General features: G+C 41.5%; 1 protein-coding gene across 1 annotated transcript in view; it reads right to left on the bottom strand.

Annotated features, from left to right (window-relative positions):
- The window catches only part of mcph1 (microcephalin 1), a 60,262-nt gene extending 44,048 nt beyond the window's left edge, over positions 1–16,214 (bottom strand). The window contains exons 1-5 of the mRNA XM_062058248.1: positions 16,081–16,214; positions 15,571–15,630; positions 15,404–15,495; positions 11,667–11,785; positions 11,463–11,547 (exon numbers count right to left, since the gene is read on the bottom strand). Of these exons, the coding sequence (XP_061914232.1) occupies positions 11,463–11,547; positions 11,667–11,785; positions 15,404–15,495; positions 15,571–15,601 (327 nt within the window). The 5' untranslated portion in view covers positions 15,602–15,630; positions 16,081–16,214. The remainder of the gene's footprint in view (positions 1–11,462; positions 11,548–11,666; positions 11,786–15,403; positions 15,496–15,570; positions 15,631–16,080) is intronic.
- Positions 16,215–16,838: the final 624 nt, after the last annotated feature.

The raw sequence follows: 16,838 nt of genomic DNA, 5'->3' as shown, positions 1-16,838 counted from the left end.
AAATACCAGTACATGATGAAAGACACCCGCCTCTCTCCATTTTAAATGCGTACCTATATTTGCTTAAAGTCACTATATTGATAACACGGACCCCTTCTACTTGGTCTTATTCCCTGTAAAACCAGGTGCATATAAGGTGCGTTGTGAAGCGGAGTTACAATGCAATCCTCCATACTTCCATTATAAAAAATTGTATGACCTAGAGCGGATTGGAAGCGCCAAATCCACATTTGAGCCAGACTGAAACGAATAAATGAATATGTGGGAAACACTGGCTCATTTTTTTAGACAGCAGGCATTCTTTGGCACTGTGTAACCCACATTTAAAATATCCATTGAAAACATGCATACAGTGCAAAGACTTTTATTGTGGAGGGTTACTTCCTGCCGCTCACTTCCTTATAAGGAAGTGCTGCTCACTTCACCAGCCCCTCCCGTACCTGCTGTGGCTGCGGTGCTGTGAGAAGCACTTGAGAAGCAACTTGCAATATCTTCTCATTCTCCCACTTTGTATACTTCATAATTAGGTGAGTCTTTTGCCATGGCATAATCAACGGATTTCCACAATCACAATCATGTGCCATGTCGCCAATATTATGTTAGCATCTGTTTTAGCATAGGCGCTAACCGCTGCCATTCTTCCATAGAGCCATCGTGTTCGATTAACTATCGGGCCGGGCATGGTGGGTTGTTTTTGCCCTCGATTACTCAGGTAATTATGTTTTATTTTCTTCTGATCATCCAGCCGATTTATAGGCAACAGTTTAGTCTAGCAAAGTGGCAAAGGGCTTTGCACTGCTAATATGCTTTAGCCACTTTGTGGATGCACTTCAGATGGAACGCAGGTGCGTGTATTTAGGTTGTTGCGCAACACTTTAATTTATTAACTCTGCTTGATTGTTTATCAACTTTGAATGTTTGGAAAAGTACTTAAATGTGAATTATGATACATTGAGTTTCTAATGAGTATTATTATGAAACTAGGTTATATTAGTGCACCTGTAATTTAATTTGTAAATGAACTTGTAATTTAATTTGTAATTGAACTTGTGATTTAATTTGTAATTGAAATTGTGATTTAATTTGTAATTGAACTTGTAATTTATCCATGATTGAGTTTTATCACTTTAGATAAAAAATCATGATCTGTATTAGAAATGTATTATGAATGTTCATTTTAATTGGACTCATGATTGTATATTAATCAACATGATTAATTTTGTCATATCAATTGGTTTATTAGTACAAATAATTAGTCATTCTGGACAATGGGATGCTTACATTATGCTTTCAAGTACATATATAATGTACTTTGCTAGTGAAGAGGTAACTAGATTACTCACTTTGTTTTTTGGACTTTTAGGTCAGGTTTTTTTTCCGGGAAGGAATACCCGTTGACCCAAACAACCTGAGCTCCCTATCCACCTTCAAACTCAACTCAACAAATGGCGAGCTAAACAACTACGCGGTAGGACAAGCATTTTTTTCCTCCTCCGTGGCGAACCTTTTGGATTACTTTTGTTTTTGAACTGAACTTTGGACTGACGCGAAAGCGTTTGCGTACTTTTTTGAACTGAACTGTGAACTGGTTCCGATCCGAGAAAGCAGCAGGACTGCATCTTGTATTTTTGTTTTGGGCATTTTTTAATTGTTTTCCTATTGTGTCATCTGTGGCATTTATATTCTTGTTAAATACATTTAATGCAGTCAAAACCAAAATAACTAGTTGTCGTCATCTTTCATACCACAGGCTCCTAGACCAGGGGTCGGCAACCCGCGGCTCCGGAGCCGCATGCGGCTCCTTGACCACTCTGATGCGGCTCAGCTACATACATGCCGACCCCCCCGATTTTCCCAGGAGACTTATGGATCTCAGTGTCTCTCATAGATTACTCCCAGGGAAAAAATAATCCTATTTACACTCTAATTACTAAATAAAGGGCATGCCCTAATTGCACTGCAGTAATTGTCCTCTATAGCATTTACATACAGCGTGCCAGTCCAGCCACATGTTGCATGTTGTTATTACTTGCACACACAGGAGACAGCAAAGCATACTTACTCATCAGCCACACAGCTTACACTGACGGTAGCCGTATCAAACAACTTTAACATTGTTACGTTACAAATATGCGCCACACTGTGAACCCACACCAAAAAAGAATGAAAAACACATTTCTGGAGAACATCCCACCGTAACACAACATAAACACAACACAACCATTACCCAGAATCCCATGCAGCCCTAACTCTTCCGGTCTACATTATACACCCCCGCTACCACCAAATCCCCCCCCCCTCTCCGTGCGTTGGTTGAGCGGAAGAGTTAGGGCTGCATGGGATTCTGGGTATTGGTACCGTCAGTGTAAGATGTGTGGCTGCTGAGGTAGTACGCCTTGCTGTCACTTACGTGAGCAAGCTGAAATTGCATTCTACGTGTGGTCGAGCAGGTACACTGTTAGGGCAGACTGTAGAGGGCGCCAAATACAGTGTCATCACGCTCTGATATTCGGGAGTCTCCCGGGAAAAATGAGAGGGTTGGCAAGTATGACGCTATCAAGCGCCATTCATTCAAAACTCGCGGGCTGCACTAACATCAAATTTCCACATTAAAGTGCGTGCCGGTGCGCGTGTCGGAGACCCCTGGTTAACATAGCACAAAGCATTTAAGCTTTGTATGCGGTGTTTTTCATTTTAAATTTAAATTTTTTTTTTGTGGCTCCCATTACTTTCTTTCATTTGTGAAACTTGCCAAAATGGCTCTTTGAGTGGTAAAGGTTGCCGACCCCTGTCCTAGACGAACCATCTTCTGTCACACGGTTTACATTCTTAACCCGCCTAGCCCATGCTAGCGTTACAATTGGCGAGCTAGCCAGGAGCCTGTCAGTATGAACGATTTTTGATACGACCTTTTGCATATATATGTATCTTTTTTTTGTTGAGTTGAAAGATGGATTACTTTGTAGAAAGTGGTATGGACATTGCTCATATGGTCATTGTTAGTGGTGCAACAAACACTGAAGCAGAGAAAGAAATTATTGATAATTTAAGCGGGTATGGTGATGTTAAGAAAGCGATTAGTGTTTACGATAGTCAAAACCCTTATTACAAAAACCTGGCCGTTGAGTTTGTAGACGTTGCGGCGTTAGAAAAGCTAAAACCGTTTTTGCCATATACGACGCACACAGCAACCGGTGAAGTTGTTGTTAACTTACTTTTGGTCGAGGGTGCCGCAGCTACAGCAGAGCATCCCCAGTCCCAACACCAATTTGTGGACTATCTCCAAGTTCTGAGACGCCTTTCCCGGGAGAGTGGTCGTCCATTCGAGCATGTTTTAAAAGGAGGTATGGACCAAATTAGCTCTCATCTTGGAGCTCTTGGGGGAGAAGAGGATGAAGGCGATGATGAAGATATGGAGGCGGATGACACCGAGGTCAGAGTGGCTAGCGGTGACGTGCTCCGAGTTCAAGGCCCTTCTAACCCACCGACAGCGCCAAGGATTTCACTGTCTGGTCAGGAGTTGACCCCCCCGAAGTCCAAAGACTTGTAGTCGAGCACATTGTGCGCAGGGATGATGCTAACACTCAGTTACTGTCTCCATTACGGCTGCGCACGTTCTCAGGAAAAGTCCCGAAACCCCCTCATGAAGCAGACTATGAAGCCTGGAAAACACAGATGGAGTTGTTAAGTGCTGATCCTAGTCTTGCTCCTTTGCACATAACCAGACGCATAATCGAAAGTCTTCTTTCCCCTGCTGCTGATTTAGTAAAACATTTGGAACCAAACACCCTGCCTGCCACATTCCTGCGGATTCCTGACTCTGCATACGCTACTGTTGAGGATGGAGAGGAACTATTTGCCAAGTTTTTAAATACGTTCCAAAACCATGGAGAAAGACCATCTTCATATTTGCAGAGACTCCAATTAACAATCAGTGGCGTGATAAAACGAGGTGGCATTCCGGCAGGCGACACAGATAAACACCTGTTGAAGCAGTTTTTCAGGGGCTGCTGGGACAATACTGTGATAAACAAGTTGCAATTGGAACAGAAAAAGGATCAGCCGCCCTCCTTTGCCGATTTACTCTTCATGCTCAGAACTGAAGAAGACAGACAGTACACCAAGAATACTCTCATGAAAAGACACATTCCCTCAGTTAAACATCATGTCAATCTACAGACTCAGAGCGCTACTCAATGTTCGTGTGGCCATTCTGCAGATACAAGTGCCATTGATGATTTGAGAAAGCAAATGATTAAGCTTCAAGAGCAGATGTCCGCTCTGTTGTCTAGAAAAACACAGAACACTGACAGAACAGATCACAAACAGAACAAGCAGAAACCAAGAAATAGCAATGCGCCAAAACCTTGGTTTTGTTTCAAATGCGGGCAAGATGGACACATTTCTCCAAACTGTCCAAACAATCCAAACCCCGCTTTAGTGGAGAACAAGAGGAGACAGGTCAAGCTCAAGCAACAATCCGGGGAAAGCCGTAAGACGTTAAACTGCAAGCAGCTTCCTCGGGGGGACAAGTGGGAGCTGCCACCGATCGTTGTCCCCACAGCAGGCACTCAACTTTTCAAGCCTCAATACCAAAAGGCTTGGTTGGCACCAGAAGCACTGGAGTGATCAAAATCCGAGGAGCCAAATTCCATGCCTCTTTGACACAGGCTCTCAGGTCACAACAGTTTTGCACTCGTTTTACAACACCTACCTCGCAGATCATGAAGTAAAACCTTTGAACAATCTCCTTGAGGTAGAGGGCGCCAACGGACAGAGTGTGCCTTATATTGGATATATAGAGCTTGGCATAACATTCCCGGCAGAGTTTGTCGGTGAGGAGATGGGCATTAACACTCTTGCCCTTGTTGTCCCTGACCTGCGATCTTCACAGCCGCCTTTTCTCATTGGCACAAACACTTTGGACACTGTGTATGACCTTCATAGTCATAAACAACCTAAATTCCATCCGGTTCCCTTTGGTTACAGAGCAGTGCTGAAGATTCTGGAAATAAGACACAAGCTGGCAACTGATGACCATCAGGGAGTGTTGAGAATGCAGTCCACCGAGCCCCTGACAATCCCTGCTGGGCAAACTGTAGTGCTGGATGCTTTTGCTGTGTGTCCATTCCTGCAAGGCGAGAAAGAAGTTGTGATTCAACACCCAGCTTCGTTTACCCTCCCAGGTGGTCTGATTATACAGTCCTGCCTGGTTGATCTACCTTCTGTCCAACCTGTCAGGCTGCCTGTGGTAGCCACGAACAAATCAGCTCACGACATTGTGATCCCCGTCAGAGCACACATTGCCGAAATCAGTGCCATCCAGTCTGTTTTCCATAAAGAGCAAAGTGTAGAGCCATCCCAGTTAACATACAATTTTGGTGACTCTCCTCTCTCCCCTGAATGGAAGCTCCGTGTGACAGCTATGCTGAACAGCGTTCCGGAGGTCTTTGCGAAACACGACCTTGATTTCGGTCGAACAGACAAGGTAAAGCATGAAATCAACTTGTCTGATCCAGCCACCTTTAAACAACAGTCTAGGCCGCTTCATCCTCAGGACGTGGATGCTGTTCGCAAGCACCTTCAGGAATTGTTGAAGTCCGGCGTCATACGTGAATCAAGCTCACCTTTCGCTTCCCCGATAGTTGTGGTGAGGAAGAAAAATGGCACAGTAAGACTCTGCATCGACTACAGGAAGTTGAATGCACAAACCATTAAAGATGCCTATGCCCTGCCTAAACTTGAGGACACATTTTCAGCTTTGTCTGGTTCTGTCTGGTTCTGGGTGTTGGATTTAAAATCTGGGTATTACCAGATCGAGATGGAGGAGAGGGACAAGGCCAAGACCGCTTTCGTCTGCCCGCTAGGGTTTTACGAATTTAACCGCATGCCCCAAGGTATCACCAATGCGCCGAGCACATTCCTGAGGCTCATGGAGCGTTGCGTGGGGGACTTAAATCTGAAGCAGGCACTAGTCTTCATTGATGACTTGATAGTATTTGCCCCAACGCTAGAAGAACACGAGCAGAGACTCCAGAATGTACTTCAGCGTTTGAAGGAATATGGGTTAAAGCTATCAGTAGAGAAGTGCATGTTCTTTCAGACGTCTGTCCGCTATCTTGGGCATGTGGTTTCCAGTAACGGAGTGGAGACGGACCCCAGCAAGATTTCCGCATTAATAACTTGGCCAGTCCAGAGGAACCTTAAAGAGCTTCGATCATTCCTCGGCTTTGCGGGATATTACCGTAGGTTTGTTCAGGGGTACTCTTCTATCGCAAGACCCCTCAATGAGTTGACTGCCGGTTACCCTCCTAGCCAAAAGAAAACAAAGCAAGCGGTCAAATCCCAACACTATCTCGACCCAAAAGAGAACTTTGGCGGACGTTGGACACCTGCTTGCCAGGACTCTTTCGAGGCCATAATCCAGAAGCTCACCACAGCCCTCGTCCTCGCTTTTGCGGATCCAAGCAAGCCTTACGTCCTGCACACAGACGCTTGTTCAACCGGGCTAGGGGCGGTGTTATATCAGGAGCATGATGGACGCAAAAGAGCTGTTGCATTTGCCAGCAGGGGCGTATCACGCAGCGAAGCCCGTTACTCTGCCCACAAACTAGAGTTTTTGGCTCTAAAATGGGCAGTGACAGAAAAATTCAGTGACTACTTGTATGGCTCCACCTTCACTGTAGTCACTGATAGCAATCCGCTCACCTACCTGCTGACATCTGCCAAACTGGACGCTACGAGCTACCGGTGGCTCTCGTCGCTCTCCACATACACCTTCAAAATTATTTACAGACCAGGGAAACTGAACGCCGATGCGGATGGGCTCTCTCGGCGGCCTCATGTGGAACACCCAGAGGACGCCCGTTCCCAGAAGGAACGAGAGAGAATCCTGAGGTTCGCACAACACCATTTGGACGACCCTTCCTGCATCTCTATTGACGAACACTCAGTGCAGGCAGTATGTGACAGGCACCTTGTGTACAGCTCACCAGACAAACTGCAAGTGGCAGCTCTTGTGCAAGCTCTCTCAATCAGCGTTGACGGTCTACCGGACAGCTTTGTGGATGATCAACATTTCTCTTTTCCAGTCACTTCCTTTTTGTCTGTCACTGAGATTGCAGACAAACAAAGAGCAGATCCGGTTATTCAGCATGTTGTCGCCCAGTTGGAACACGGATGCAGCCCGCCGCCTTCTCTGAGGGAACAGCTTCCAAATCTGCCGCTGCTCCTGCGAGAGTTGCCACGACTGGAGATCTTCAATAACGTCCTCGTTAGGAAAAGAAACATCAATGGTGAGCCCAGCTACCAACTTGTCCTACCAGAGGAGTGTCGAGCAGAGGTCCTCTACCAGTTGCATGACCAGATGGGCCATCTTGGAACAGAGAGGACACTTGACCTCATTAGAGCACGCTTCTACTGGCCACGCATGTCCATCGACATTACTAATAAAGTAAAGACCTGTGGGAGGTGCGTTCGTAGGAAAGCGCTGCCAGAGAGAGCTGCACCGTTAGTAAATATCCAAACAGCAAGACTGCTCGAACTTGTTTGTATGGACTTTCTTTCAATCGAGCCAGATCGGAGTAGCACGAAGAATGTACTTGTCATCACTGACCATTTTACTAAGTACGCTGTAGCGGTCCCAACCCCGAATCAGAAAGCCACGACAGTAGCCAAAGCCCTGTGGGACAATTTCCTGGTTCATTATGGAATACCCGAAAGGCTCCACAGTGACCAAGGGCCTGATTTTGAATCACACACCATCAAGGAGCTCTGTCAGATTATGGGAATCCACAAGGTCAGAACCACGCCTTACCACCCTCGTGGCAACCCTGTGGAAAGGTTCAACCGTACGCTCCTGAACATGTTGGGCACCCTGCAAGACCAGGACAATACTCATTGGAGGGATTTTGTCAAGCCTCTGGTACATGCTTACAATTGCACCGGCAATGACGTCACCGGCTACTCCCCCTACGAATTGATGTTTGGCCGACAACCCCGGTTGCCTATCGATTTGGTTTTTGGTCTGCCTGTGTCTGGAAATCCTCAAACATCCCATTCACAGTACGTTGAAAAGCTCAAGTCCCATCTTGAAGACAGCTACCGCATTGCGACTAAAAATGCAGAAAAGGTCATGGGAAGGAACAAGTCTCGATTTGACAAGAGAATTACACCCTCCGAATTATGGGTAGGGGACAGAGTCTTGGTTAGGAATGTCAAGTTGAGAGGCAAGCATAAGATAGCAGATAGGTGGGAGGCGGATGTGTATATTGTCGAGAAGAGAGCCGGCACTCTTCCGGTATATACCGTCAAGCCTGAGGGGAAAAATCGAACTGTAAGGACCCTCCACCGAGACTTGCTGCTGCCTTGTGGCTATTTGTCAACAACCCCCAAAGCAGACTTGCCAAAGCAACCAATGACATCAGCCAGAGTGATTCCACCAGTGGACCCAGCAATTCTGGAGCTCTCTGAACCAGAATACTACCCCCCAGATGTGTATTTACCCAACTTACCTGAAACTTGCTCCGCTCCAGCAAAATTCACAAGAGTGATTGACTTACCTGTTCCTATACCTTCAGTTGTCCCAGTTGCAGTGCCCGTGAGTTCGCCTGGCCAGCCCTCACAACGTGCTACAGAAGGGGATCCTGTTGGTGTGGTGCACAGTGTAGAGATGGATCAGGAAACACCTGCTGACCCTGGGCAAGTGGTTGAATTGCAGGACACAGAGTCCGTGCCAGAAGTGGATGGTGATGCTTTCGGGCAGCCAGAGGACAGCACTTCCTCTACGACAGGCTCTCCACAAGCAGCATCTACCTTGAGTGAGCCCGAGTCACCCACTGGAACCAAAACATTCAGTCCAGAATCTGTATCGCCAGCTCCACGGCCTACTCGAACCCGCAAACCTCCCAGTCGCCTTCAATATTCAAAACTTGGACATCCAGTTTTGCGCAGTATCCAGACCTTGTTCCAAGGATTGAGTAATGTCTTTGATTCTACACTGCAAGTAGGAGTCTGGATCGACAATCACTCCCCAGGAACGAATTGTATGCCGCCAGCCACCTCCATGTACGAGGCCGTACATGAGTATAGGGGGGGAACCTGTAACCCATATTTAAAATATCCATTGAAAACATGCATACAGTGCAAAGACTTTTATTGTGGAGGGTTACTTCCTGCCGCTCACTTCCTTATAAGGAAGTGCTGCTCACTTTACCAGCCCCTCCCGTACCTGCTGTGGCTGCGGTGCTGTGAGAAGCACTTGAGAAGCAACTTGCAATATCTTCTCATTCTCCCACATTGTATACTTCATAATTAGGTGAGTCTTTTGCCATGGCATAATCAACGGATTTCCACAATCACAATCATGTGCCATGTCGCCAATATTATGTTAGCATCTGTTTTAGCATAGGCGCTAACCGCTGCCATTCTTCCATAGAGCCACCGTGTTCGATTAACTATCGGGCCGGGCATGGTGGGTTGTTTTTGCCCTCGATTACCGGTACTCAGGTAATTATGTTTTATTTTCTTCTGATCATCCAGCCGATATATAGGCAACAGTTTAGTCTAGCAAAGTGGCAAAGGGCTTTGCACTGCTAATATGCTTTAGCCACTTTGTGGATGCACTTCAGATGGAACGCAGGTGCGTGTATTGAGGTTGTTGCGCAACACTTTAATTTATTAACTCTGCTTGATTGTTTATCAACTTTGAATGTTTGGAAAAGTACTTAAATGTGAATTATGATACATTGAGTTTCTAATAATGAGTATTATTATAAAACTAGGTTATATAAGTGCACCTGTAATTTAATTTGTAATTGAACTTGTAATTTAATTTGTAATTGAACTTGTGATTTAATTTGTAATTGAAATTGTGATTTAATTTGTAATTGAACTTGTAATTGATCCATGATTGAGTTTTATCACTTTAGATAAGAAATCATGATCTGTATTAGAAATGTATTATGAATGTTCATTTTAATTGGACTCATGATTGTATATTAATCAACATGATTAATTTTGTCATATCAATTGGTTTATTAGTACAAATAATTAGTCATTCTGGACAATGGGATGCTTACATTATGCTTTCAAGTACATATATAATGTACTTTGCTAGTGAAGAGGTAACTAGATTACTCACTTTGTTTTTTGGACTTTTAGGTCAGGTTTTTTTTCCGGGAAGGAATACCCATTGACCCAAACAACCTGAGCTCCCTATCCACCTTCAAACTCAACTCAACAAATGGCGAGCTAAACAACTACGCGGTAGGACAAGCATTTTTTTTCTCCTCCGTGGCGAACCTTTTGGATTACTTTTGTTTTTGAACTGAACTTTGGACTGACGCGAAAGCGTTTGCGTACTTTTTTGAACTGAACTGTGAACTGGTTCCGAGAAAGCAGCAGGACTGCATCTTGTATTTTTGTTTTGGGCATTTTTTTTTTTTTTTTCCTATTGTGTCATCTGTGGCATTTATATTCTTGTTAAATACATTTAATGCAGTCAAAACCAAAATAACTAGTTGTCGTCATCTTTCATACCACAGGCTCCTAGACGAACCATCTTCTGTCACACGGTTTACATTCTTAACCCGCCTAGCCCATGCTAGCGTTACAACTGACTGCTCAGTGATCACACAACAAGAATTGACGTGGCTCTCTGAGGAAAAAGGGTTCTCCAGTATTTAGTACTGATGGATCTTTTCACAACCTTATTAAAAAATGGTCTGTTAGCCTGCATAATCAAATAGACAAAGAATTTCACGCGTTGGTGACTCAGTCTCCGTGCTTTTTTTTATTATTTATTTTTAAGTGCATCGATTATCGGCTGCAAATTAACATACCATTGGGCCAAAGAAAGTTGCACGTGGCAGTACTTTAATTAAAAAAAGTTCAAGAAACACCTTGTAGCAAAGTATGTAGCTGGCATCCTCGTGGCTCACCTTAGCCACTCATTGCAGTCTTCAATAAAGGTGAGGTTAAATGTTAATTTATCTATTTCATTCGTCATTGTTTTCTGCATATGAAACTATACTATTCTATAAAAATGTGTTGTTTGTGTGAATATTATTGAGTGTCTGAAACAGATTCATTGGGTCTGCATTATTTCTTATGGACATTTTTTGTTGGCTTTTCTTACGATTTGAACTTCGTCTGACCTTTTGGATCAGGTTGCAAACAAAAACCGAAGAACCACTGCATCTACTAGTTGAAGAAATGTTAAGTTTGAGGTGACATCAACAGCAAATGGAGCATTTTGCTGCTGTGAAATCTGATTTTCCCCACTGTCTAATGAACAATGGCTTATTATCTATTCCATAAGTGATCTTTTTTGGAAGCAATTTCAAATGTGTTTTGGAAAATGATGACAATCAGTTGTCGATTCCACATACAACTGTTGCGCAGTAAATCACTTTATAATGACAAAAAACTAAAGCATTACATTTTTGTCTGGCTATACTCACTTTCTTGTTTCTTAATACTGGATTACTTTCATCATTTGAGGCTGGATACAACTCTTCATCCCCATGCACTCCTTCTTCATGACATCTGCACATCATTTCAGCAATAACAATTAATCCTCCCCTCACTGTCTCCAAATAATACAATCTGCACATACAATTAACATAAAAAGTAAACTATTTCCATGTGTAGAGTGTCATCCATACCTGTCTATCCAAAGAACAGAGACAAGCTTCACATGACTTTTCTTGGCTTTCCTCCATGTCGCAGGATGACCGTTGTGAAATACAACATGGGTGACTTGTTTATTGAATGTTTTTGATACCTGTAAATAATTGTATGTTATGTTAAAGTGGCAGTGTGAAAAGCTGGTGCAGTTTTTTATGTTAATCCTAAACGGTGGTATAAAGTGTATAAAGAAGTTAACATCAGTAAAACCTAAAAACAACAAAACTATTTGTTAACAAATGAGAATAAAAAGAACAAAAGTATTTAAAGTTGTACAAATCATAACACCATTCCTTATAATACTTTTGAGGAAAATGTGTCTTTTTTTTTGTTCTAAAGATCTGGAAATGATCTGTCATCGGTTTCCATTATTGTGCACCCCTATTTTTCCCTACCAAATTTTAGCCAGGCAAGAGCAGCTCACAGCATTCACATGTATTTTTTTAAGGTAGTGTTTCTCCCAGCCAAGTTAATCTATAATATGGGAGCAAGGTGGGGCATGCGATCATGGAGCTAAATTCGGGCCAAAATATTTTGTACTTGAAAATATTAACTTCAATTTGAAAAATGTATGTCTTGATATTGAATTTTCAATCAGTGTTGATTTTAAAATTAAAATAAGAGTAAACATTATTTTCATGTTGAATATGGGTATAATTCACTTTGGTGATTATTTTGGAATACATTATTTATCTAAATTTTTCACTCTAATATATTGTGATTCATATCTTATTTTTCAGTTGAATTTTTCTTTTTCCCCAGATTCAGACATTTGACCTAAATTTCGCGTGGGTCACTTGCCATCAACTGTGGAGGACGTGGCATCATGACAGACAGCTTAGCAGAAAGGCTAGGGCCTTCCCCTACCACGTTGCCTTCAGGGAACACAGGAACTAAAATAATTTAAACATACCAATATTCCCCAAACATTTATTTTATCGGAAGAATAATATACTGTTAGAAAGCCTACAGTTTTTGCATGTTTATATCTTTTTGTGCTTCGCCGAGCATTCACCCTTCCTACTTTATTTAGTCGTCCTTGAATGCACCATAGTGGTGTACAATTAGACCAAGTCAAACCAATGTCACCAAATCGCTATTTTAAGCAACTGTGTCCTCGTTTTGTATCGTATAGTTGCTTCTTTGTGTAGGACAATAATTAAATAAAAAATGGGAGAAGAAATGCGCACCATGTAGATTCATTTCAGGATATTAAATAATACCAACGAGGCTAAATTGCCTAAATATGGCTAAAGGACATAGAGACAAGTTAATGAGCTAAAAATAGTAGCCCACGTGTCAAATATCAATCACCTTTTGACAACAACTTTGGACTACAATTAGATAAACAATGATTGACTCATGAAAAGCTCTTCTGGTAAACCTCTATAATATATGCAGATATCAGCTAATATACAGTAACTAAGGCAAAATATGTCACTAAACTCTCGAATTCCGCATGGCTTGCAGGGTTTTCCCCAGATTGCCAATATACTTGTGGCGGTGGGGGCATTGTGAAAATGACGCCAAAATGTTGCCTATATTTTCTTTAAAAAGGCTAAAGAAATGTTATACATACATTTAAAATCAGTTCTGTTATTTTGAATTAACATATATTATTTTCTTATATTATGTTGCTCTATTATAACATTGTTGCTGCTTATTGTGTCCTTTGTTGAGATTTGTTTTAAGTTTCTAGTGACCTCTTCAATCCTTGTAGTGACGTTTTCTCTATTAAGAATGACTATCAAAAAATCTAGCATATTTTTACGGTGTTATTGGAGACTGTACTTGTTTGTGGACTCTTTTAAAGATATAAATTGCAGCTGGAGCAGCATCGCGAAGCAAGTGTGACGTCAGGCTTGATGAGCTCTGTTATATTCCTCTGCGCAGGAGCACTTTCAGTAAGTCGGCCTGGTCAGTAAGGAGCGCAAATGTGTGGAACTCAGTACCTGAGGAGGTTAAACTGGTCACAACTTACAAGGCCTTCACAAAAAATGTGTAATTGTGGCTTATCAACGCCTACAGCTGCCAGCACTAAAAGATGAGCCTGTTTTGATGCGAAGATAAATGTTATGTTGTATTTTATTTTTTATCATATTGTATATCTACTGTGTGCTTTTTTATTTTTCTCTCTCTTTCTTTTCTTTTTCTTTTAAATTGTAATTTTACCACCTTTTTTTACATCATGGCCAGGGGACTACAGATGAAAACTAGCCTTCTGGCTAATTTTGGCTTTTTTAACCATGTGTAGTCATGTGTTTTATGAAATTGCATTGTCCCCTTTGAAATAAACTAATATAATCTAATCATTGCAGATTATACAATTTATAGGTTGTTGTCATATTGACCATGCTCCCAATGCCACAGTTAAAATGGCAATTTGGGGGAAACCTATCTTATTATTAATTTGGAAAAGACTGATGTATTTTTCAAAATTCCACACCAGATTTTTCAGTTACAACGATGAGGTTTTCTAGTACAACACGTTAGGCTCTAATTTAGCTCCATAGTTGTACGCCTGGTTATTGACTGGCAACAAGTTTAGGCTGTACCCCCACTTCTCATCTAAAATCATCTAGGATAGGCTCCAGCAAATCATATTGTTGATGTAGTTGCCCATATCGGCTGCACACATTTACTTTACAAAAGAGAAGTGTGGGATACTTCTATTGTTGCCTTATTTATTTTTGACTTTATTAAATGGATTTATATTATTATTTGGTGCAGCCGGGTCGGAGCAGGAGGGGATAGAAAGAGAAAAAAACAAAGACAGAGGGGGAAATTGTGGGCACAAGAGGGGAATAAGACAGAGAGACAACAACAACAGCAAACACAACAACAATAGAACAACATCAGCAAATAGGATATAATAATAAATAATAATAATGGATTCGATTTTATATCGCGCTTTTCTATTGTTAGATACTCAAAGCGCTCACAGAGAAGTGGGAACTAAGGCTGCAACTAACAACTAATTTGATAATCGATTAATCTGTCGATTATTACTTCGATTAATAATCGGATAATAGAGACAAATTACATTTCTATCCTTTCCAGTATTTTATTGGGGAAAAAATCAGCATACTGCCACCATACTTATTTTGATTATTGTTTCTCAGCTGTTTGTAAATGTTGCAGTTTATAAAAAATTAAATAAAAAAAAGTAGCCTCTGCGCATGCGCATAGATCCAACGAATCGATGACTAAATTAATCGCCAACTATTTTTATAATCGATTTTAATCGATTAGTTGTTGCAGCCCTAGTGGGAACCCATCATTCATTCACACCTGGTGGTGGTAAGCTACATTTGTACAAATATGATGGTAAAAGTGAAAGCAAAGAAGCAGTTTGTGAAAGAAATAATAATACAGAAATGACAATGAACAAATGGAGCAATACAAATACCAATAGAAATAGCACTATTGAAAATGAATAATAACAATTACCTCTATTATCAACAATACAATTGTTCAAATGCAACAATATATATATGTAATGATAACATGAAATACAAAAGAAAGCAGATAAATGGAGGGGAAGAAAGAGAAGCAAACTATATTAACCTTGTAGATTGTTATAGTAGTGATAGGTTAAGCTTTGTCAGTGTGCCATGTATTACCCAGTTTCCCCTAGGGCAACAACGTTTATATATGTTTGATGAAACGTGATTAGGTTAGAGGTTAGAAAATAAATAAATGAATTTGTCATTACCTGAGCACCCATTTCCAGTAGCTGCTGAATAAACGGTTTCGAATAGTTGGCTCTCTTGTCAGATGACCACACATCCACATAGGCAACGACATCTGGAATGATGACACAAACACAAGCCGTGAACCGATGCCGCATCATGAGGTCAATGTGCTGATGATGTATAGTACCTTTAAGAACCGTAGTGTTGCTTGTTGTCATTACTGGCCGCCTTCAGTTCCAAGGTTGCCCTTCACAAAATAATTTCATAAGCAAGATGCTGACTTAAACTGCATTGTGGATGATATAATTCAATGATCGTGCATTTTGCTTCATCTCTATGACAACAGACTCAATGGTGGACGAGAAGAAAGAATGGAGATGGTGCACAGGTCAATACTAAACGATATCCGTTCTCACGAATGACTGCCCGGTGCAGTTGCTGTCAATCGACCAGAGCCCAGACACACAAGAGAAACTCGACAATGACGCAAGAATCAATAGCTAGGTGTAATGTCCCCTATGACTGCCTTTCATCAACAATCGAGCCGCGAGCGCCATTATCCCGCGAACTTTCGACTTTAGCATCGAGGCTAACGCTTAGCTTACTTGTTGCACATGGGCGTGTTTGAAGTGCGCCAACTATTAACAAGTCGCCTACACATTTTTTTAATACTCTAATACGTGTGTTGAGCACTTACTTTATGTGACAAAGGGGTTTTTAAACCGTCCAATATCGAACAAAAGGAAAGTGTGGCTTGGGATAATTCGCGCTTGCAGTTTGTGACGCAGTGCATTGTGGGATAAAGAGTGATGATTGGCTGACAGATAAACGTCACTTCCGGAAAAAGGTACGTTGATATCCATTCTGTAATAATGTTTTTATTTAATCTTTTTCTTATGTTTTATTAAAAATCAATTACAATTCAGCTTAATGATTATCAAGAGGTCATTACCATGAATTACCATGAATGGATTAACGTGGACCCCGACTTAAACAAGTTGAAAACTTATTTGGGTGTTACCATTTAGTGGTCAATTGTACGGAATATGTACTGAACTGTGCAATCTACTAATACAATTTTCAACCAATCAAAAAAAAACCCGACTTAAACTAGTTGAAAAACTTATTCGGATGTTACTATTTAGTGGTCAATTGTACGGAATATGTACTGTACTGTGCAATCTACTAATAAAAGTTTCAATCAATCAATCAATTAAAATACTCGTTTAATTTTTACCAAATACTGCTGCATATTCCTATTTTTCCTCTTTAAGTCTTATACCAGTGGTGTCAAACTCATTTTATATCGGGGGCCACATTGAGAAAAATCTACTCCCAAGTGGGCCGGACTGGTAAAAATCACTGCACGATAACTTAAAAATTAAGACAACTTCAGATTGTTTTCTTTGTTTAAAAATAGAAGAAGCACATTCTGAAAATTTACAAATCACAATT

This window comes from Entelurus aequoreus, linkage group LG09 (assembly GCF_033978785.1).
Source record: "Entelurus aequoreus isolate RoL-2023_Sb linkage group LG09, RoL_Eaeq_v1.1, whole genome shotgun sequence".
NCBI classification, from domain to species: domain Eukaryota; kingdom Metazoa; phylum Chordata; class Actinopteri; order Syngnathiformes; family Syngnathidae; genus Entelurus; species Entelurus aequoreus.
This window is presented reverse-complemented; position numbering and strand designations above follow the sequence as displayed.